General features: G+C 31.9%; 2 protein-coding genes across 2 annotated transcripts; one reads left to right on the top strand and one right to left on the bottom strand.

The window, feature by feature from the left end:
* On the top strand, positions 1-7,246 carry LOC146896478 (UMP-CMP kinase 3-like). Its single transcript, XM_085738017.1, has 10 exons — positions 1-48; positions 1,482-1,538; positions 2,183-2,234; positions 2,851-2,968; positions 3,268-3,424; positions 3,531-3,611; positions 3,707-3,814; positions 3,900-3,971; positions 4,892-4,937; positions 6,979-7,246. The coding sequence occupies exons 2-9, from the start codon at positions 1,509-1,511 to the stop codon at positions 4,898-4,900; spliced, it is 627 nt and encodes a 208-aa protein (XP_085594143.1). The 5' UTR covers positions 1-48; positions 1,482-1,508; the 3' UTR covers positions 4,901-4,937; positions 6,979-7,246.
* Positions 7,247-9,097: 1,851 nt separating this feature from the next.
* LOC146896477 (phragmoplastin DRP1E-like) lies at positions 9,098-16,997 on the bottom strand. Its single transcript, XM_085738016.1, has 15 exons — positions 16,716-16,997; positions 16,563-16,626; positions 15,778-15,885; positions 15,092-15,193; positions 13,524-13,574; positions 13,352-13,413; positions 12,399-12,489; positions 12,247-12,311; positions 11,974-12,168; positions 11,782-11,901; positions 11,618-11,688; positions 10,892-11,117; positions 10,748-10,798; positions 10,230-10,661; positions 9,098-9,481 (listed from the first exon to the last, which is right to left on the bottom strand). The coding sequence occupies exons 1-15, from the start codon at positions 16,860-16,862 to the stop codon at positions 9,353-9,355; spliced, it is 1,914 nt and encodes a 637-aa protein (XP_085594142.1). The 5' UTR covers positions 16,863-16,997; the 3' UTR covers positions 9,098-9,352.
* Positions 16,998-22,525: the final 5,528 nt, after the last annotated feature.

Here is a 22,525-nt window from a genome sequence, read left to right as displayed (position 1 = left end):
AACAATTTCTCAGATTCACTCTTTTTTCTCTCCTCTTTCGCGCAAAAGGTAACGCGTCTCTCAAATTCTCTCTCCAATTCACGTTTTCGCGCTTTCCGTTTCGTTTGCAGTTAGATCTCATCGCAATTATCTCCGATCCATGCTTTTTTTCTCTGTTATGATCGTGATTTTGATCTATTTTGTTCGCATTGTTTGATTTTCGATTTGAAAATCATGTGTTTGATTTGATGTTGCTGTGTTCGATGAATTGGAGATTTAGCTGAAATTTTCAACATTGATTAGGAGTGGATTCGTGATTATGTTCTCAGTTTTGTGATTTTTTGAAATTCATGTGTTTGATTTGATGTTGCGGCATCGAAGAATGAGAGATTTAGGTTATTTTTTCACATTGATTAGGTAGTAGATTCGTGATCTTGCTCATAGTTTTGTGATTTTTTGAAATCTATTTGATGTTGCCGCGTATGAAGAATGAGAAATTTAACTCAATTTTTTAACATTGATTAGCTTGTGGATTCGTGATCTTGCTCACATTTTTATGATTTCTGTTTTGAAATTCAAGTGTTTGATGTTGCTGAGTACGGAGGATAGGAAGTTTAACTGAATTTTTAACATTGATTAGGGAGTGGATTTGTGATCTATGTTTTCAGTTGTGATTTTTTGAAATCCACATGGTTGATATTGCCTAAGAATAAGAAATGGAACTGAATTTTTTGACACTATTTAGGGAGTAGAGTTGTGATCTTGCTCATAGTCATGTGATTTTTTTGAAATCTGTGTTTGATTTCGTGCGTGCGAAGAATGCAGTATCATAAAACTGAGAGCGTAATGTGAAGAATGCAGTATCATTTCTGAGTTTTTCTAATGTCTGTGATATTGTTCTGGCTTTAGATCTGAAGTTTTGACTCCTGATTTGGTTAATGGTATTACCTTGCGTGGCATTTGGTGAAAGTTTTTATCAAAAATTGAATGAGAGTTTACATGTCTGCTTGATCTGTTAATTGGTGGATGACATTTCGTGCTAGCTGAATTTGGTGAACATAGAAACTTTATAGGCAAGTACAGATATAAGCAACTATATGTAGATTTAATATGATAGGCGGATGGATTTATATAAGACCAAATACATTTTCCCTTCTTTTATTGGTAGCAAAAGTGCAGGCATAAGCAATTTGTATTTAGATATTAATATGATTCGAAGATTTATAAGACCAAATACATATTCCTGTCTTTTTTAGTATCAAAAGTGTGCCCCTAATTTTATGTAAATGAATTATGATTGGCCTATTTTTTTTTTTTTTTTTGTTCCCTCATTAAGTTGCGGTTTGGCATTAGTGAAAGGTTGTTTTACCGTATAGTAGCATTTTACGCTATCAATATGTGACGGAATGAATAAATACAAATATGTCAGTATACCTGATTCTTTACATAAATAATTTATCTTGGACTCATTATAATATTTGCCCGTATTTCTTTATTTGCAGATAAAAACAGTGTAGTTGCTATTACTCATGGGAACTGTTATTGAAGCTGCAAACAAGGTATTCATGGTTGTGTCATACATGATCTTGCTTTTGCTTCTAGCTTCTTTTTGCATTTTAACCGTTTCTTTTGAAAATCTGATTGGACTATTTATTTCTCATGCTTTACATACGACTCTATAGAATTATAGAATTTGGGTCCCGGTGAGCATAGCTCATTTGGAAGGGCATTGCAGTATGCAGGTGTCGGGGTTCGAACCCGGATTCCTCGCTCATTCAGCTTAAGCGGTGAATTTCTAGCCACTAGGCTATTTGACCGCAAAAAAAAAAAAGAATTATATAATTTGGAGACACAAACTTTGATAATATATTTTTCCATGATAGAATGTCCAACAAAAAATATTTTTTTAAAGAATTAAATAATATGGTTTGGATACCTATTAGTACTGACCCCGATTAGTGGGATAATGCTTGGTTGTGTTGTGGATTCCTATTAGTGAGATTGTGTCAATTTTAATGCAGTATTGTTTTCAGCTATTTTTCAATCCTTTGTTTAATTATAGAATTCAAATCGTGTCATTTTCAATTCAGTATTGATTTCAACTTGGTTTTTTAATCACTTATTTGATTGTAGGATACTAACGGTATCAATTTTGATGCAGTGTTATTGTCAACTGATTTTTCAATTCTTCATTTATTTGTAGGATACAAATGGAAGCGTCCTAAATAAAAAACCTACAGTTGTGTTTGTGTTAGGTGAGCATTAACGAATCTCCATAGTCATCTTACCTTTGAATGAGCTGTTAGTAAAATCCTAATGCATTTGACTATTTATGTTTAACATGTATACTTTCTTTGTTGTTCCAATTTATTTATAACAAGCAGTTTTGCAGCTAAAACATGAATCTGTAGTTAATTGTTTTGAGTTTTGCTACAAATAAATGTTTACCCTCTCGACAAGATATTCAACTGATATAGGTATTCGGATATACAGTTTATATAGCTAGTTCTATAAGCTCTCATGGGAAGCTTTTTGGAGTAAGATTAAAACAGCTTGTGGGCTTCTCATGAGCTATTTTTGTTAGCCTTTCAAAACAAAACACACACAATTGCTAATGCCTTAAGATAAACATAAATAAGCTCTTCCAAATGCATCCATAGTTGAAATGTATACCAGCTATTGCAAACTTAACTTAAGGCATATCATTTATTGTTCACATCATTTTTTTTAGTTTTTTCCCTTTGAAAGCGAATGTATTTATTTATCCATTTGTCTGTCTCTATTGTGTTTATTGTTGAAGTTGTTTGTGGATTACTTTTTTTTCTTTCTAATCTTAAGTTGATTATTGATCTAATAATGATAATGGTACAGGTGGTCCGGGCAGTGGAAAAGGTACCCAATGTGCAAATGTTGTCGAACATTTTGGGTTTACTCACCTCAGTGCTGGTGACCTTCTGCGAGCGGAAATCAAATCTGGCTCCGAAAATGGGTACAAATTATATGCTCCTTAGTGATAGATCCGTAGTCCTGTTTCACTGATTGTTTATAGTCCCTTTTCTTCTTTTGAAATAGTAAATGGCTAGCTTTATAGGTCAGTATTTTCTTTCATATTTTACAAAAATGATAGTTTTTATTCTGTAGAATTTCTATGTATTTATGCTAGGTTATTGGGCTGTGTCTTCCTGACCAACGTCAACTTCTGAGCATTGATGTTAGTCTACCATCTGCATCGAGTTTAAGCTGTCTATATTTTTTAGCATTGACACGTTTATTCCTGATTTTAAACAGCACAATGATCCAGAATATGATTAAAGAAGGAAAAATTGTTCCTTCCGAGGTAACAATTAGGCTTCTGCAACAAGCAATGCAAGACAGTGGCAATGACAAATTTCTTATTGATGGTTTTCCTCGCAATGAGGAAAACCGTGCAGCATTTGAGAGAGTGGTAATTGCTAATTGCTATTGTCATCAAATAGAATTCATTTATAGTTGTCTCCTGAGCAGATAAATGTACTACCTTCTAATTTCCTAAATGCATCATGGCTTTGCAGACTGGAATAGAGCCAACATTTGTCCTATATTTTGATTGCCCAGAGGAAGAAATGGAGAGACGACTTCTTAGTAGGAACCAGGTAATAGACCCTACACTATTATGCAATACATACTGAAAAATTTGTATGCATTTCCTTATGTTTTCAGTGCTTAATACTGGATATCAATGATAAAGGGTAGAGAAGACGACAACATTGAAACAATAAGGAAGCGATTCAAGGTTTTCTTGGATTCAAGTCTCCCTGTGATTAATTATTATGATGCAAAGGGAAAAGTTCGCAAGGTAATTGACAGTTGTGTTTCTACCATGTCTTGGTGAGTTTCTTGTTTGCCTCATGTGCTAAAGGACATTACATTACCTGTTTTAGGTTGATGCTGCAAGGCCTGTTGAGGAGGTATTTGAGTCGGTCAAAGCAATTTTCAGTCCAAAAAATGAGAAGGTAAATCATTACGTTCGCTTCATGTCAAAAATTTACATGTACAAGTTCCATTTTCTATCAAAGAGAAAATTTGGAAATCAAAGTCATTGTTGTTAATATGTAATGTATTTATCTTGATATTGCAATATGATGTATGTATACTAAACTAACTATAAAGTAACTCATGCCTTGCATGAGTTTTTAAATAAATTTAATTTATGTGCATTATTAATATTTTCTATAATTTCATGTGAGCGTATAAATGTTAAGTATAATTTTTTTTTCCCTTTTACTTTATCATATTTTAGTTGTTTTACAATGCATTATGGACGGAATTCATAGTTTTTAAAAAAAAAGATAATTAAGAACAATATTAACAGTGGATAGAAAAGAATGTTCAAAGAATGAAAATGTTTTTATTTAAAGAAAGAAAGACTACGTCGCATTTAAATTTAAATAAAGATACTGGCATAAACAAATTCATTGGAACTTCCAAATATAAAACTAATTGCCGGCTCACAACCTGTGCTTTTGAGAAAAGACAAATGACTAAAAATAATACTTTTCTGATTGAACTACTTTTCTTTGTACCAACTGGTATAATTGTATTCGGCCTAGACTTGTGTGTATCAACATGCCAACACTAGGAAGGTACAAAATTTTGAAAATGATATTGGGAAGTTTAAAAAAATTTGACTCTCCGCTTTTGTAAATTCTTACAGTTATTTGTTTACTTTTTTAGCATCAATGCTATTACATCATTTTCACTTTATGACTTGTCTGACAAATTGGAACTTCCTTAGAATTCAGGCCAAGCACATTGAAATTATAATTGATGAAATTTTCATGCGAGAAATGATTTATTATGATGAAATGTTTAGTTTGTGTCATTCAAACCGCAATGTTTTCCAGGAATTGATGTTTATCTATGGTATTTGCAGGCTGATTGAGTATGTTGCCCTTGATTGCGTGCTGGATATTTAAGAGGTAAAAGACCCCATACATTTTATTTTGTCATATGATATCCGCATTTTGCTGTATTTTGTTGAAGAGGCCTTTGATAATCATCTTAACTAGTGGGACAAAAAAATATTACTGAGTGGGTGATATGAAAAAACAGATTATTTGTTAGAGCAATGCTACCGTCAGTCACTTTGCCACTCTCGGTTAGGCACTCTCCTGCGTATACGGCCACGTCACCATTTTTTTAAAGGCAGTCACCTGTTTACCGAGACTTCAAGTTTAGTTCTTTTGTTTTTTTATTTTATTTTTTATATGTGCAAAAAATCGCTTGCAATCCTAGATCTGAACCGACATCACATTCATAGCAACTTGAGAACTAACCTTCAACCTTTAGCACCTTAGTCAACTACACATCAACGGGAAAACAAACCTTTCCCCAAATTTCACACAAAGGGCCAAGCCAAATTATTCCAATAAACTATCCAGTAAATTCAAGGCAAAATCAAAAACTATCAACACTCCAAATAGCAAAAAATAAAAAAATAAAAAGAGAAACTCAAGTTCCCTTTCCTCAAAAACTGCATTTCCCTTTCCTTTTATTTTTTTTAATGGTTGTATTCTCTTTCCTTGTGTTGCCCAGAATTGAAAAACACACCCACAACCTTATGGACACAATCGAGTACTCCTAATTCTTCAATCTGTAGCACCAAAAGAGAGAGCTTACAATAAGAGAATTTGATATGAGAGATTCAATGGGTTCAGCCCACAAAGGAGATTTTGTTATTTGAAAGAAAAAAAAATCGCTTAAGATGAGCTTCTTCTCATGTTGTTATGGATCTTATTCGGTTCTTCCTTCTGCTGCAATAATGGAGATTGAAGAGGTTGGAGTAAGGTGTTTTTGGATCTTTGTACAACACAATTTTGTTGAGAATAGGAATTAAAAAAAAAAGGTTGTTCTCTCAAAAAAAAAAAAAGGCTGAATAATTAGACTTGTTCAACCGGTTACAGGTCTAAGAGATTAAAAAAGTAATGACGTGTCCCAAATAGGAGAGAGAGTGACAGTCCGCGAGTGTAGGAGCGACTGCTCCTAGCATTGCTCTATTTGTTAAGTACGAGAGAATTATGGTTAGGAGGTGGAGCAATGGGAGTCTCTTATTTCCCAATTCCGCGTAGAAGTTTATATCATCTTAAAACTAAAATATCATTAGATCCAGATTTCTACTTCTAAAAATAAAGCATAGATTCTTTTTGGGGTGAACCTTTCTTATTTATGCCTGGATAAGATGACACGTTCAATCATCTTGTGTAATAACTTTAGATTAGATATTTTGTTGATGGTTAGTTCTGAAAGTAAAGAATATTCTGATGAAATTGATAAGAAAAGAAAGGCACGTGACTGATGGTTACTCTTGCGTCTTGAATCATCCAATTTGTTACATAAGTTTGGTCAATTACTTTGTTGATTATATCTGCGCTTAATTTCTTTACAAGCCACTACTAGGTTTGTAAAATAACATTAATATATATTTCAAAATTGTTTCTAATCAAGTGATGTGATGGTTTACATTGATAAATAATAAACATGATATTTTAGTACCAAAAAGCTTATTATATGGATTTCTAGTAGACTATATATATAAAAACTAGTGGGTGTGTTCTAGCAAACCCCTATATATATATACAATTCATATCAAACTGGAGGTGATGTTGAAACTTTTGGAAAAAGTTAGAAGCAAATGAATAGGACTCATGTTTTTATTCGTTTTAAGTAATTTAATTATAGATTTTGTATGCTCGGTCAACATTAAACTTTTTTATTAGATTTGTGAAGTATTTTAGGAACAAATATAGTAAGTTAATATTATGGTATGCTTTCATTATATATATGAAAAAAATTACATAGATGTTGCATAGAAATTAATCTCATTTGTTTATTATTGCATTGGTTTTTTATGGTGAATAAAATTTACAGAATTTAATCGTATTGCATACAATGACTTCGATCGACAAATGAAATTGATTTGCTTTTGTTGATGCTGATATATTTTTTCCATTTTTTTTTCAGGTCACATTAGTGTTGGCTTCTGTTATTTTGCCTCATATTTTGTTGCTAGATATAGAAAAATGTATTTTATACCTGAGGTTGTTGCCTCTATATTCTATTGTTGCACCTTGTCGACTCATTCATTTATAACAGATAATTTTGTTTGAGTTATTTAAGCACGGGAAATTTGATCCCAACATTTTCAAATTCTGGAGGGTGTAAGTGCCCTTTGTGGGTTTGTAGTGGACCAATATTTTTAACCATTAAATCAAACTGATTCTTATGTTCATTCGATGGACACACTGCATTGTTTCTTTTACGTTCTTTTACAACCTTGGCTATCCTCTGAATCTTCTCCGAGACCACCGTGTCTGGACTAAAACTCTGGCGCGCTTCCATCATTCACAAACTATCAACCACCACCACCAATCCCACTCAGTCCGCCTGTCCTGATGATTTGGCATTTATCGAAGAGACATATTAGTGCAGTTTGCAACAGCCAACCTTTTGATCAATCTCTTTCGCCCCCTATAACAATAACCTCTCCTCCAACTTATAAAGTCAAAATTTACAAGTTGTATGAGAGAATGGAATTCACATATATTTGAGGGGTGGTACGTGAACAAAGGTTACATATTTTATTAAAACTACTTTTTGAAATACATTTCACATACGATTATCTGGCATAGAAAGAACTAATGGAACTAGAAAAGATCACTTATATAATGTCACTGGTAGAAATATAATAGATTTTAAGATTAAAATGAGACGGGGTATTTTAGATAATATCAATTTCGGGTGTGCATCAATTATCCCTATTTTCACTGTAATCCAATGAATTATGTAGTTAACACCAACAAACAAACCATACATAAATCATCAATCTACGTAAACCATACATATAAATCATCAATCTAAGTGAATTACTCCCTCCGGTCCTATTTATAAAAGAAAGTTGGGTCAACAAAAGTCGATGGATCTGGACTGAATTGTTAACCAAATACATCAATTTTTCACTGTGTTTATTTTCTCTTATAAATAGGACCGGGGGGAGTATTTATTTTCACTGTGTTTCCCCAAAAGTGTATTCCCGGATAAGAGATTGCAGGGAGACGCAAATCTTTGCTGATGTGCTTTTTAGAATCAATTTCCTTTCATAGCAAAGGAAGAGTTTTTGAAAAGCTAAGAGGAATTACTTTATTTAATTCAAAGACAGAATATGTGCTTAAGAATTGTTGTCTTTTAGTCGCTATTTATAAGAAACAATTAATTTTTTATATCGAATACATCAATTATTCAATGAATTAAAAAAAATCAATTTTTCTTATAAATATGACCTGATGGAGAATTAGTTTTAGTTCTTGAAAAAGAAAAAAACAAACATATATTTAAGGGTTAAATATGTTTTTGGTCCCTATAAATATACCAACTTTTCGTTTTAGTCCCTCTAAAATTTTCCTTCAACTTTTAGTCCCTATAAAATTTTCAATCACTATTTTTAATTTAATTTTTGTATTTTTTAATGAAATTGTGCAGAAATGTGTAAAATATTCTAAAAAAATTTCCTAAAAAAAATTAGAATTTTTTAACAAAACACAAATTAAATATGAATTTTTAACCGTAAAAAATATAAAAATTCATATTAAATTCATGTTTTATTAAAAAATTCTGAATTTTTTTGGAGTGATTCTTATAATATTTTGAATTTTTCTGGAAAATTTTATTAAATAATATAAATTCTACATGAGTTTACTTTAAAAGAGGGACCAAAAGTGAAGATTGAAAATTTTATAGGGACCAAAAATTGAAGGAAAATTTTAGAGGGACTAAAACGAAAAGTTACCATATTTATAGGGACCAAAAACATATTTAACCCTATATTTAAATATTCTTGTCATGTTGGTTGGAAATGTTGGATTGGACAAAATCTAAACGACTGGACACTGCCACATGCAATGAAGGGAACATGGTCACATTTTGAGAATTTTAAGAATTTTCAATCACATTCATACGAATGGTGAGAGATCATAGACATCGCCAATAATACATTTTAGCAAATGCTGGTGTTGAGATGCATAGTCTACTATCTAATTAAACAACTGTACGGAACACAGTTCAGAATTGTAATTTGCAACACAAATGATAAAGAATGTGACTTTCAATTTTGATAAAAGTTGAATAGTTAGTGGTTCGTGTTGTTGCTGCTTACGTACATATCAACGCTTCAGACAATGCAAATAATAACGTGATCATACAAATTGAGAAATAAAAAAATGGCTTAGCAACAAAATAATACAAACTATAAAAATCAAATCTGGGTCTACTCAACCCACCATCAATAACTACTATAGGCTACATATAATACCCAATGAAGAAAGTCAAATAGCAACCAAGATCATCGTACCCAAGAAACCGAATCAATTTCATCCCTTGCTGCTTTATATAGTTCAAGCCTTTTGAAACATTGTTGTCTTCTCTCCATCACGGTAGGGTCTTCGTCTAATACCTCTGATAGTTGTTTAGCCTGCACCAACATTATAGCAGACAAGATCTTAGGGATATAATGAAAACAACAAAACGGGTATTATGAGCATAAATGTATGTTTTCATAATTAGCCATTCGCCTAGTTCGTTTTGTGAAGAGTGGATTTACACAGTTATAGATTCAAATGTTAGTGTACCTTTTAAAGTGAGTTAACTTTAGAGGAACCAAATCCATGTAGTGGTATATGGCAGATTTTATGCTAGGATATTATAGGGCACGTTCAATGTTTGTATTAATGTAGATGTAGACTAGAGAGCAATTGTATTTAGCATGAAACAGTAAGGACAAAATGAGAAAGTTCAACATTTTATACCATGCTTATAATTTTTGTGCTCATCATGCTTACAAAAATACACTAAGACGGCATTGAAAAATTCTTATGGGGACACTGGCTATGTGATCAAATAAATGATTTCTATGTATTCATTTTAGTCAACAAACTCCTAGTAGAATATCAGTTTGAAAAGAAATCCAATCCAAACCCAAGACTATTCTCCTTCCATTGTCAAGACACTTAATCCGCATCATTTATAAAAAAAATGGTTGTATTTTATTCGATTGTTTTTAATGTCTTTGTTACCAAAAGAGGTTGGACTTGAAAGATAAATCTAAAATTGCAATTGCAAGGATAGGGAAGAGAAGTGAGCTTTTCACTGAGAGAGAGAGAGAGAGAGAGAGAGAGAGAGAGAGTGAGCGAGAGAGAGAGAGAGAGAGAGAGAGAGAGTACCTCTTTCTTTCCTATCTGTGTGTAGAAATAGTTCAGCAATGACTGTTTTGCTTCTCTGACCTGACAATAAACCACAGCCTTTGGAATAGTGACCCTGAGTGTGTCCGACACCATTCCTATGTAGGATGACACATTTGATCCAATCCTTCTAAAATGCCCCTCACCGTAACGATCGTCATTTATGCCAGCACGGTTAGATGGATTAGTAGGTTGATCTGGATTACCCCGATTAGATGGATTAGTAGGTTGAGCTGGAGTACCAGCTTTCTCCATTTCTTGAGGAAGTCTTCGGAAGAAATCCACAGTAAGATACGAAGCCTCCATATCCACAAGCCGAATAGTTGTCTTCTTACTCTCATCGCGGAACCTCTCTAGAGCCTCAGTTGTAGCTGCAGCTAATTCGGCTTGAAGGGTAGGGAAACGTCTCAATTCCTGTACAGAGACACAATTTGTGCTTTATTGACTATTCTAAGTACATTTCAAACAGGGTTACTGCAAAATGAATCTAAAATTTTTACCTCAGTTTCACCTATTGATTTTCTCACAAGTTCTTTTAATACAAAGTGAACCTACATCCAGATCATAGAGATATATAGCTTAGTATTTTTGTTCATGTTAGCTTTAAAACAAATGAAAAAAAGAAAACAACTAGGGCTGCTTACTGCATCAACTGAAGCTTCGGCTGGGCCTCTAAAGTAACTGAGAGTCCCTTCAATCAGTCTCCGGTAACCTTGCTCTGGGGCAATTAAGTGAGGCTGGTAACCATCTGCCTCTGACACCACTCTCTTCACATTCTGAAGAGAAAGATGTTTGTCAATCGGAAGCTTACGTAAAGCAGCAGGAAGCTGGTTGTCAAACACATTATATATCCTATCTCCTCCTGGTCGCCTGTGACAATAAACAAGAGAGATGATTGTGTAACCAAAGAGAACCTATCAACTTGTCTATCACATAAAAGCTGACTTCACAAAATTATTCCAAATTGCTTAAATATTCATTTGGTATATTAAATCTTTCATCTTTTGCATAGCAGTATGAAAAGTTTTTCTCAGAAAGAACCAGCAGTGAAAACATAACTAAGAATTAAATTTGGATTTAGCTAACTCAACAAATACAACACTATTGAGTTTGGACGTCCAATTTAATCCATGGTTGATGGTTACTGTAAAAAGAATCAAATAAGTAAGAGCATTTTAAGCAATAACTTTCTTTCATTAAAATATTTTTTCATTTTTCTTTTTGCAGAAGCTATTTCATGAAGGCGGGAATAAAAAAAGCATTTTTTACCCAAGTATCGACCCAAAACGTCAAGTTATACAATATACATGCTGTCCACCCAGAAAAGGCAGAGAATAGAGATAAAGTATAGCATGATAGAATATATTTACCCTCCATCTAAATGCTCTTTGAATACACGTTCAAATTTGCGGCAAAGTTCAAGGATGGTGTATAGTTGAGCCTAAAAGAAAAAGATACAGTTAAAATGTAATTATAATGGATGTATAGAAAGCCTATACTCATCCTGAAATAAATACAAATGCAAACCACTCACCCCCGCATCAACAGCAATTGGTCTCCCAAGATGATCCATCTCTGATTCAAGTTCTTCGATGCTTTTGTTTATCAAAGATGTTATACTAGGTATCCGTGCCCTAATTACCGACTCCAAGTGCTACAAAATAATCAAACAGTGTTAAATTATACCACATTTCATTAAAGGCAAACAACTTTCCATAATACAAACCTGTGAGAGCAGTTTTGCAAGGTACTCTGAACCCATTTTACTGGCTAAGTGGCCATAGTCAGGACTGGTTTCAAAATACTCAACCTCCTTGCGCCTGGCAACAATCATATCAGTATTTCTGTTGATATCTGCTTGAGATCGATTTACTACACCGACCCAAGGATGTTGCAGACGATAAGATCTCCCTTCAAGGACCTAAAAGGGAAAAAAACGGGTGAAAGGACAAACCAATTATACAAGGAATCATGCCAGAGAAAGTGTGAGAGAGATTACATCCAATGCATTAGTTCCTTTGTCCATCAAATCCAGCTTTGTCAGCACGCCAAATGTCCTCTCACCTGGACAGTTAACATACAAGGATTTCAGTGACAGACAATTACTCGGCCAAAGGCAAGAAGCGATAAATCCATGGTACATTAACATACCTGAGGGGTCCACTTCCCTGGAAATTTTGATAGCATCAGAAGTTGCTATGTCCTGGTTGGCTGGAGATATAGCCAGTATGATACAATTAGGCTGCCAAAAGCAAAAATGACTGGTTAAAGAAAATATGAATTTTGATGCTATCTCTTGTTAATTCACCATTAGAAGCATAGTAAGAGATTTTTTTTTGACAATATGCAGTTTATAATTGTAGCCCCAATGCAAAACAAATAAATGAAAAGAGCATCAACAGTCAACACCGTAATGTCCAACTGTGAACCATGTCTAATGTCTAATGTGGACCTTTTAATCAAAAGCTCTCTTAATGGTTTGGCTTACAATTTTTTGGGTCTTTATATCTCTACCTATTAAATGATTCTCCATTTAATTTACCCTCATTGGTATTGCTTCTATGAACTATGGGTCTTCTCCATACATACACAACAACAACAACAACCACCAAGCCTTATCTCACTAAGTGGGGTCGGCTACATGGATCAAATTACACTATAATGTTCTATCACAAACCATATTAGGATCCAACTCATTGGTCTCTAAATATTCTTAATAGTTTCTCTTATGTTTTTTCTAGGTCTTCCTCTACCTCTAGTGATCTGACTATCCTCCATCTATGACATACACAGACCATAAAAAACGAGACTCCCATATTCTCTATAACAGGTGCTATCCCTACATTCTCTCTAAACCATTTAGACTTCATTCCTAGTAGTGTCTCGTCTTGTGTGGCCACTCGTCAAATTTATCATTTTCATCAATCCAAGATGGCAACACTACTTACTTTCTAATTGGCTCTTTACCAAATTACCATCAAACATTCATTCCCATATAGCATCGAAATTTTCCTTAAAACAATATTATGGGGACATCATCCAAATTAACATTCAACCAGAATAATGAGGATAAATTAAAATAAAATGGAACAACTTCCTTTTACCTTGTCAATAAAAGATCGAACCATATTTTCAATATCTTGAACAATACTCTCAGACTGTCCTTCTGAAAATGACATAGTTGTGAACATTTCACTGAAGGTTATCATTTTGAACAACATATATATTTTTTTAATTTAAAATAAATTTATAGCAACAGTTGAATGCAAATTATACCTACAGCAACTTTAGTCAACCCCGGCAAATCAATCAAAGTTAGGTTGACAACTGCTCAAAAAAACAGAAACTGAATTAGGAATCACAAAATGCTGATTGGTAGACTTCAAAACCGTTGAATAACTAGTCTCTTCTGATCCATATATAGTTATACATCAACAAAATGCAAAGTTAAACAATAAATATTAAATATACACTTAAACCTTTATCAAATGAAAAAAATACAAGTAAATTAAAATTAAAATATTCAAATCCTTTCTCGAATTGCTGTTCTATAACCTTAAACACGTGAAACTAAAGAAACACTAAAAAATACATTCAAGAAATTGCAAAAGAGGTAGTTGCAACTACCTAGAGAGCAGGTGACTAGGTAGATCCTACTAAAAGAGGTGCTAATCCTCCCGCCCCATTAAAATGGAAGCAAACAGCTACTAAGTAACCATATTATTTATCAAAATATTTAGGATGTCCAACCAAAAACTCGTGTTATTCTAGTCTTTGGCAAATTTATCACTCTAGACTATTCTTCCTTTCCTTGGTTAAATGGTTCCAGTTTTATATAGATTGTTGACATTATTTTCTTTGAAATTTTCGCTTTTCTATTCGATATTTCGTTTCTAACTCTTCCCTGGTCACCTGAATATGTAGTAGCATTTGGCAAGGTTTCAAGAAACTTTTATTATCCAGGATTTTTTGATTGAGGGATCCCTCTGGTTTTTTAATTTTTTTTATCACTTCTGCCTATCTTCACTAGCAGGTGGGAGAGTTTGCAGTTCTGTTTCCTTTCAGATCCTTGATGCTATGTGCAGGCTGCATGTAAGGAAGGAGTGGAAAGCCTTCCCCCTAGGGCCCCCGAAATTCTTCAAGATCCCTATCCCCCCTAAACTCCAATCCCTTGCACCTCACCCAAAAATTTACAGTCATATAGCACAATTGATTAAGAATATTGCTACCCTATGGTTCCATTTAAGGTTTTAATTACATATTTACATTTGAATTATAGTAAAGAAATTGATGAATTTAACTAATAATAATGAGTGATGACTTGATTGAATAGAAAGGAAAACATTAGCCCAGTATAAGTGTTCAGCTATATGTTATTAGCTTATGAGATGCAGCAATTTTCTGATAGCCTTGGGCTTATCCAGCAAACATGGAAAATTTTCTGTCTTATACATTCTCAACTTCACAGAGAAATGCGGGAGGGAATTTCATGAAGCAGATTCAGAGGTTTGGATGGAAAATAATCAAGGATTTGTTTCGAGCAGAAGATTTTGCATCTTTCATTTTAAAGAATTGGATTGTTGATTCCTTATAGTGTTCAGCCAATGACTTATGTGACGGAGCTTATTTCGCCAACAAGCACACAGTGTATGGAATTGTTATATTCATTAGAAAACTACTTGGGAGGTAAAAAAAATACCAATACCTCTGTTTTGTACTATTTTCTATATTTCAATACCAAAAATTACTTTAATTCAAAAGTAAGCTATGGAAGTGTCAAACGTGAGTTTACAGCAAACATCTACTAAAATTTTCAGAAAAAGACAGCAACAATTGAAGCGTACCATTTGGAGAATAAATGCTAAGATGAATTGGAATAGGAGATATTTGCTTTGTCTTTCCCGTAATTCTATCAGTTTCGTCTTGAATTTCCTGGCGTACCATCGCTGCATAAGGAAAACCAGAATTAAAAAATAAAGACATAAACATTATTTTCATATATATAAACTACACTAAAAAAAGATTTAGCAATAGCATGCAAATTATCGCACTGGTAAACTTGATTATTATTTTATTAGTCCATGAATAATGATGAAAAACAAATCACTTGAAAGATTAATGCTATGATTACGTAAAAATGTGAACGAGTCTAATAGAGTAAAACATAAAACCTGCCACCAAAATTACGGAAGAAACACATATGCAAACAATTAAAACATAATAGAGGCAGATTAAGATGATATACAGGTATGAAACCAAACAAGTTCAAAAGGTTCACTAACGAGTTAGGAGCATTCAACTTCAGTTGCAAACAACCCATTGATTAATAGAAGAAACTAAAAGAAGGGTATCATGTCATAAAAAACAGGGTATCTTATTCCCATAATTAGTGAATATGCTATCATGCGTTACACTACGAATCTCGAGTAACTGATCAAAAGCTTCGACTTATGAAGTACTAAACAGATATTAATGAAACAAAAAATAAGAAAATAGAATATAGATGTAACTAACTAGACTACTACTTTACCAAAATCGGTAATCTTCCTTCCTGGTCTATGAAGAAACTCGGCATACTCTTTTTCCCCTTCTTCTATCTTATGAAGTTGTAACACCAATGGACGCCTCGTCACAATCCCTGCAATTTAAATCCGAATTCCGCTTCAAATTCAATTCACGAACACACACATGAACTTACAAATCATAAGCAACAACAAAAAAAATATAACTAAATTACCTAAATAGACCAAGAGCCCGTTTATATTGGTTTATTTGAACTTATCTACTAGCATAAACACTTGTGATATTGTTTGGTAGAGGTTATGAAAACAGCTTATGACATGTTGATAAGCTTTATGTAGCACCAGCACTTTTTTATAAAAAGTGTGTCAGTATTCCATCTTTCTTTTAATGGCCAATATTAGTAATTAGTTGTTAGATAAATTTCTTCTCCTTTATCGTGTTTGAACTCAGAACCTCTAACTCCTCCTTGTCGCTTATAGCTAAAACCAGTTGAGCTACCCAAAACCTCATGTGTCAGTATTTCATAGCATAAGCTATTATCAAATTATTTCCATAAACTCTTCAGGATAGCTTACGAAAACCTCTTAAAATACGAAAACAATTTCGCTATTTTACCTTATATTACAGAAATAACTTGTTCATATGATAAGCGTTTATGTTATAAGCTGCAAAATAAGTTGTTTATCTGAAGGCATAACTAACATACTCCACAAACCAAAATAAATTACTAAAAAAATAAAAAAAAATAAAAACGAAAAAATGTAAAAATAAAAAAGGAAAAAGAAAGAGAACCTGATCCTCTAGGTAGAAAGTCACGTCCAACGATACTCTCCAAAACCGAAGATTTCCCTGAACTCTGTTCTCATCTCCAAAAATAAATAAAATAAGAAATAGCATAAAATAAAATGAAATTCAATATTTAGAAGTTTCTAGAAGCAACGGTACCTGGCCACCGACGACGGCGACGGAAGGAAGAGCTTCCCAAAGAGAAGAGAAAGTGTTGTTGCTATCAGAACCGCCATAGTCACCGAGTTTAGTACAAGCTTGTTGGATTCTGTTAACCAAGCCGATTAAGCTTTCCATAGTCGTCATCACGAAGAAGATGAAGGTGATTGATAGTATGAAGTTTTGAAACCCTAGAATTTAGCAGAAGAGAGAAAATCGGTGAAGAAAGAGAGAATAAACGGTTTTTAGGACAAGTCTAGACTAGTCGTGTTTGACGGAAATGGAAGAAGAATACGAAGGTGATATCATTCATATAGCGTTGTGGACGGTGTCTTTTTAAACTTTGTTTGAATTCTAGTATTTTATTTTCTTTAGGGTTAATGCCATACCAATATTCTAGTAAAAAAAAATACAAATTTCATTCCTATATAATCTTTGGATTTTCCATATTTTATTTTCACTTTGTTGAAATAATATTTGAATATAAGATGTCTGAAAATAACCTATTTAAACAGTTGAAATATGAAAAAAAAATTACAAAATTATAGAAGTGTAAATTGTCTTCTTAGAGACTATTCGAGATATTAACTATTTTATTTATGTACGTATTTAAAAGTGAAGATAAAAAAGTTTTTAATGGTTTTAACTTTTGATTCATTTATAATTACTAATTTAAGTATTTGATTAATTTATTTAATTATTTGAGAGCTTGTTTCGTTTTTTAGTTGATGAATCTAATTATAAATTATTGACAAGTTAAGATACCTAATTAGAAAATTTAAAAAAACTGAAAAATAGTTGGGGAAAGACAACGTCGTTCTAGTTTAGAATAGAGAAATTTTTAAATAATTACATTTATTTCTACAAGGGCAAAATAAAAGATTTGTTCAGGATTGAACCAATGTTAATTTAAACTCAACCACCGCTAAAAAATGTATTTTCGCATATAAACTCTTTATTTTATTGAATGATCAATTCAACAACGATTCAGCTTGTACAACAATTCCATTATATAACAAATACCAAGAAAATTTTCATCATATATATTTTTTTTACATAGAGAAAGTGGCAAGTACCATTTGAAATTTACATGCATAACTATAATGTCTTAAAGTAGAACTTGACTTTAGTAGAACTTGACTAAAGTCATACAGCCCTACATTATTAACATTGTAACAAAATCTAAATAATTAAGAATACAAATAAGTATATAGAGTACAATGAATGAATGCTCCAAGCTCGAGTTGAATTATAGTTGGATTTATCATTTTTTATGAGAATGTTTATTAGTGCTTGTATTAGCATCCTCGGCCTATTTCTTATTTAGGTCTCTTTTCTTACTACCACATTGTTTAAGAGGAAACAAAAGGAAAAGAACATTGATTAAGAATAAAACAAAAAGTTAAGCATGGAGTGGTTAGTTTTCATTGTTTGAAGAACGTTGAAATTTCAAAATGTGTGTTTGTGTTTGTGGGGCCGACGTTTGTTTTGAAGATAGAATGGGAAAGGCTGCGCCAAAATTCAATCCATTTTTTCGTAAGAAACTTTCGTTGTGAAATTGTGATGTGATTGCTGACTGTCAAAAGACAATGCAACGATACTTTGGGTTTAAAAAATAAGGGAAATGCTAACTTGTGTCCTTAAGGCACAAGTTTAGAAGTCAAATATAGAAATTTTATGTTGAAAATTGTGCATTCAATGTGTTGAAAGTTTAAAAACTTATTTTTTTAATACAAAATTTATGTTTTAATTCCTTTTTTAGATTCTTAACTTGTGCCCTTAGGGCACAAGTTAACATGACCCAAAAAATAATAGAGTCAATATAAAATTTCAATTGATATATAGACAAAAGATTATTGGACAATAAGTTGCAGTGTTAAATTTTTTTATGACAAAATCAATCATCTTAAATACAATATTCATATTAGTAAGAGACATAACATATAATGCATAATTCTTTGTAGAAAGTCAACAATCTCAAATGCTAGAAAGTCAAAAGTATCAAACATAAATGATATAAAAATATCTTAATTGTCGGAACACATTTTCTTCTTTTTAACCACATTGTTTGACGTTGATTTGAAGGTTGTATCGTTGTCATAATTGAAAAATATGCAAAGATGATTCAAAGGTAATAAAGTTGATTTAAACCAATGAATTAGTAAAGCTGATTTAAATCAATGAATTGTCTTCGTGGATTTGGCTCAGTTGGTTGAGACAATGTATAAAATATGTAAGGTCCGGTAATATGATTTAGATATAGACTTTCATTCCCAATTTGATTTGCAATCAAAACTTAGCTTGCGCACCCACATTGCATCATCTTTATCACATTTGTTCACTGCCAAATTGATGTCGAACATAATTTTTATCCTTTATAACTATTCACTAATTTTTATAAACCAACATTTTGCAAAAACTATTAGAGCATCCACAATGGAGACTCTCATCTTTGAGGTCTTAAATGGGTCCCACATTGACACATCACTTTTTAATAATTTTTTAATAATAGTACCTAATAGGTACTCAACCACTCCAATGGAGATCCTCTAACAAAAGGTCTAATTGGGTCCCACCAATATTATTTATTTAATACACTATCTATTTTAATACACTTTTTAATTATTATTTTAATTAAAAAGTGATGTGGGCCCATTTAAGAATGAGGTCTTAATTTAGACCTTGCATCTTTTAAGACCCTCACTTTTTTTTTCCACAATGGGGGTACCTATTAGGTACCAGGTCTTAAATGGTGAAGACCTCACCATTGTAGATGCTCTTAGAAAAGAAATTACCATGTGGTGATCGATTGTCCCCAAATTTGGCAAACCAAGAACCAACAACATCCTTAACCCTGTCACCTTCTATTTTTTAATAAGGAGTATTTCGAGAACTAAAAAAATATATATATTTTTTTTATAAAAAAGTTTTAAAATAAGAATTGTTTTTACAATTGACAACAACACGTATCTTAGTTGATAAAACTTTTTTCATACACTCTATGAGTCATGGGTTCAAGTAATGAAGGGAAAAGTGAAGACCATTATTGATCTCTTTTTTTTTTATATAGAATAAAAGGTTGATTATTTTTACAACTGCAATATTACAGAGACCAAAGGTTGTTATATTTTAAAATTTGAAAATTCAACCAACAAGGAGACTCTTGTAATCTTTAAATTCAATCAAAAGGTGAGTAAAACATGTCAATTATTGTTCTAATTAAATAAGTTATATTTTAAAATTTGAAAATTCAACCAACAAGGAGACTCTCGCAATCTTTAAATTCAATCAAAAGGTGAGTAAAACATGTCAATTATTGTTCTAATTAGATAAGTTAAAAATAAAGAAAATTAAAAAATTTACGGATTGACCTGATGATGTTGGCGTGAGACCTTAAGTATGCTCCTCTTAAGATCTCATGCTTGATTCTTCCTACTGCCAGTGGGTTAGTTTTTCTTTTTAAAAAAATGTTCGATTATCCCTGCTGCCAATTTCAGTGGGTTAGTTTTGCTTCTTAAAAAAAATTAAAATATAAAATTTTACTTTTTATTTAAAAATCTAAGTGTAACAAATTTCAATTAAACAAAGGATGAAAACTCATAAATAATATATCAATATCATATTAAATATGATTTAAAAAAAATCTAATTTTGATTATTAGATAAATCATATACAATTGATTCTACCTCACTCTCATGTATTAAGTACGACTCCTCCTAAGTCATGTATATCAATCGCCAAGGACCAACTACATGCATATCAATCACAAATAAAACAACCAACCAACCAACCAACTACATGTGCATGACTCTTGAATCCGTTCTCCCTAATTTTTCACGTATTAAGTATGACTTTTGGAGTTTTACATGTTAAGTGATAATAAATGTTATAAATGTTAGAAATATAAAATGCTAGTAAATTCTAACCTCTAATACATGTATGTATTAAATAACTGATTTTTTTTTCTTTCTTAATAATCACATTTTTTTGTAACGTTACAATTATTTGACAAATTTCTCAACTTTATTTTAGAGGCATGTGTATAATGTTATAAGCAATTTCTCAACAAAAACTTAGATTTTTTTTTTTAACATGAGATGATTAAAATATAAATTTTTAAACGTAAGAAGTTCAATGTAAAGGCGAAAAAATTGTACTTAGAAATCTTTGTACTCATTTCTCCTTAGTGAACTCTTCGTAATGTTATAAATATGCTTGCAAAAAAATTATTAAAAAAATTAAGTTTATTTAACTGCATAGACTAAACGACTTGGAGTCAGGATATAAAATTTTGTGGGACTAAAAGTTGATGATGTTTTTTACAAAGAATAAAAACAAAATGGTAATGAGAAATGCTAACAAATTAGCTAGTTTTCAATTCAATTCAATTCAAAGTAATACAAAACAAAAAACTCAAAGTGTTTAAATTGAAAATTTTATCTTAGAAACTGTGTAATCAACACATTATAACATTAAAAAGAATCTTTTTCTTCATAAAAACTTAACAATTATTTTCATTTTTAAATCCTTAACAAGTACATAAAGATATTTGTTAGCACGACCCAATGTTAAATTTACAAGGATTAAAAACATATCTAACTCTAATATAATATTATCAAAGTATAACAATATAAGTTATAAGAATCTTTCAACAAAAATAGTTATAAGAATAATGTTTGAGAAGATGTTGTGAATCTATTATATGCTGTTTTAAAAATGATATGTGGGCAAACAATGTTTTCTTCTGGCACCGGGATTTCAAATCATCATCAAATCACGTTTAGATAAACTCGTGAGGTTGTGAGTTCAACTATCCTTGTCAATGCGGTGATATCTTTGGTAGGTTTCCAGTAACTAATAACTGTGTAAGTACTTTGAGCTTTGAGGTCTGCCTTGTTAACTGATACAATGACAACAACAATAACGTATATGGCGATGATCCCGTAAGTGACATATATGATTATCTCTGTAAAGAAGAAAAGACGATTACTCATCGATGGAGACATGAACGCTATTTTATGGACAAAAACAATTTAATCCTATTTTATATTTTGTCCAATATCAAGAAGTTTTCAGGGTTGACATGCATGGACATGCAGAAGACACAATAGATATATTTGGCTCAATTGTAACGTACATGAGACACTATCTATTGGAACATGAGTTGAATAATCAACTATATTTCAATATTTTATGCGATTCATCACAATATAAGCTGGAAAGTTGATTTGATCTTCAAACTCTTGATCTTTAAACTCTTCCGATATAATTTTTCCTACATTGAAGTTATCATCTCATTTGATCATTTTTTCCATCTAAATCTAAGGGTATTATTGTATTTTCATAAATAATTCATAATTTTCTCTTCTTTATTTCTGTTATCTTTCTCTTGTACCAAATAGTCCATCAATTTTACTCTATTTCTCACGTTTTTCTCTCTTATCACTCTCTCCTCTCACTTACTTATTTCTTTGCAACTTATCTTCCAAAACAAACAGAACATTTGAGTGGTTAAAATTGATTATGAAGATATAAAATTGATTTTGACATGTTTTATTGCTTTCAAGCATAATTTGTTGTCTCTAAAATTAATTTTACATGATATGATTCGTAGATTTTAATTCTAAAATTAATTTGACTTTATACTCCAAACACTAAAATAATTCCGTGTTGGTTGGGTTATTTGACTTTATAGTTAGGGGCAGCATACTCTACTCTACTCTACAATTGGTCCAATTAATTGGCAATAATATTCTCATCCCGAACTACACTCATTCATACATATATACAGAATAATTCTTACTCATTAC

Source organism: Medicago sativa, chromosome 8, assembly GCF_051527215.1.
Source record: "Medicago sativa cultivar Bolivia chromosome 8, Bolivia_mono, whole genome shotgun sequence".
Lineage (NCBI taxonomy): Eukaryota > Viridiplantae > Streptophyta > Magnoliopsida > Fabales > Fabaceae > Medicago > Medicago sativa.
This window is presented reverse-complemented; position numbering and strand designations above follow the sequence as displayed.

Bases quoted from the DNA above. Each gene is read 5' to 3' on its own strand.
- LOC146896478 (XM_085738017.1), top strand. From the start codon at position 1,509: ATGGGAACTGTTATTGAAGCTGCAAACAAG. The intron at 2,969-3,267 runs GTACAAATTATA...GATTTTAAACAG, and splicing joins AAATCTGGCTCCGAAAATGG to CACAATGATCCAGAATATGA. The intron at 3,425-3,530 runs GTAATTGCTAAT...ATGGCTTTGCAG, and splicing joins GTGCAGCATTTGAGAGAGTG to ACTGGAATAGAGCCAACATT.
- LOC146896477 (XM_085738016.1), bottom strand. From the start codon at position 16,862: ATGACGACTATGGAAAGCTTAATCGGCTTGGTTAACAGAATCCAACAA. The intron at 12,490-13,351 runs GTAAAAGGAAGT...TGCTTTTGGCAG, and splicing joins TTCGATCTTTTATTGACAAG to CCTAATTGTATCATACTGGC. The intron at 11,118-11,617 runs GTAAATATATTC...TTATTGTCACAG, and splicing joins AAAGAGCATTTAGATGGAGG to GCGACCAGGAGGAGATAGGA.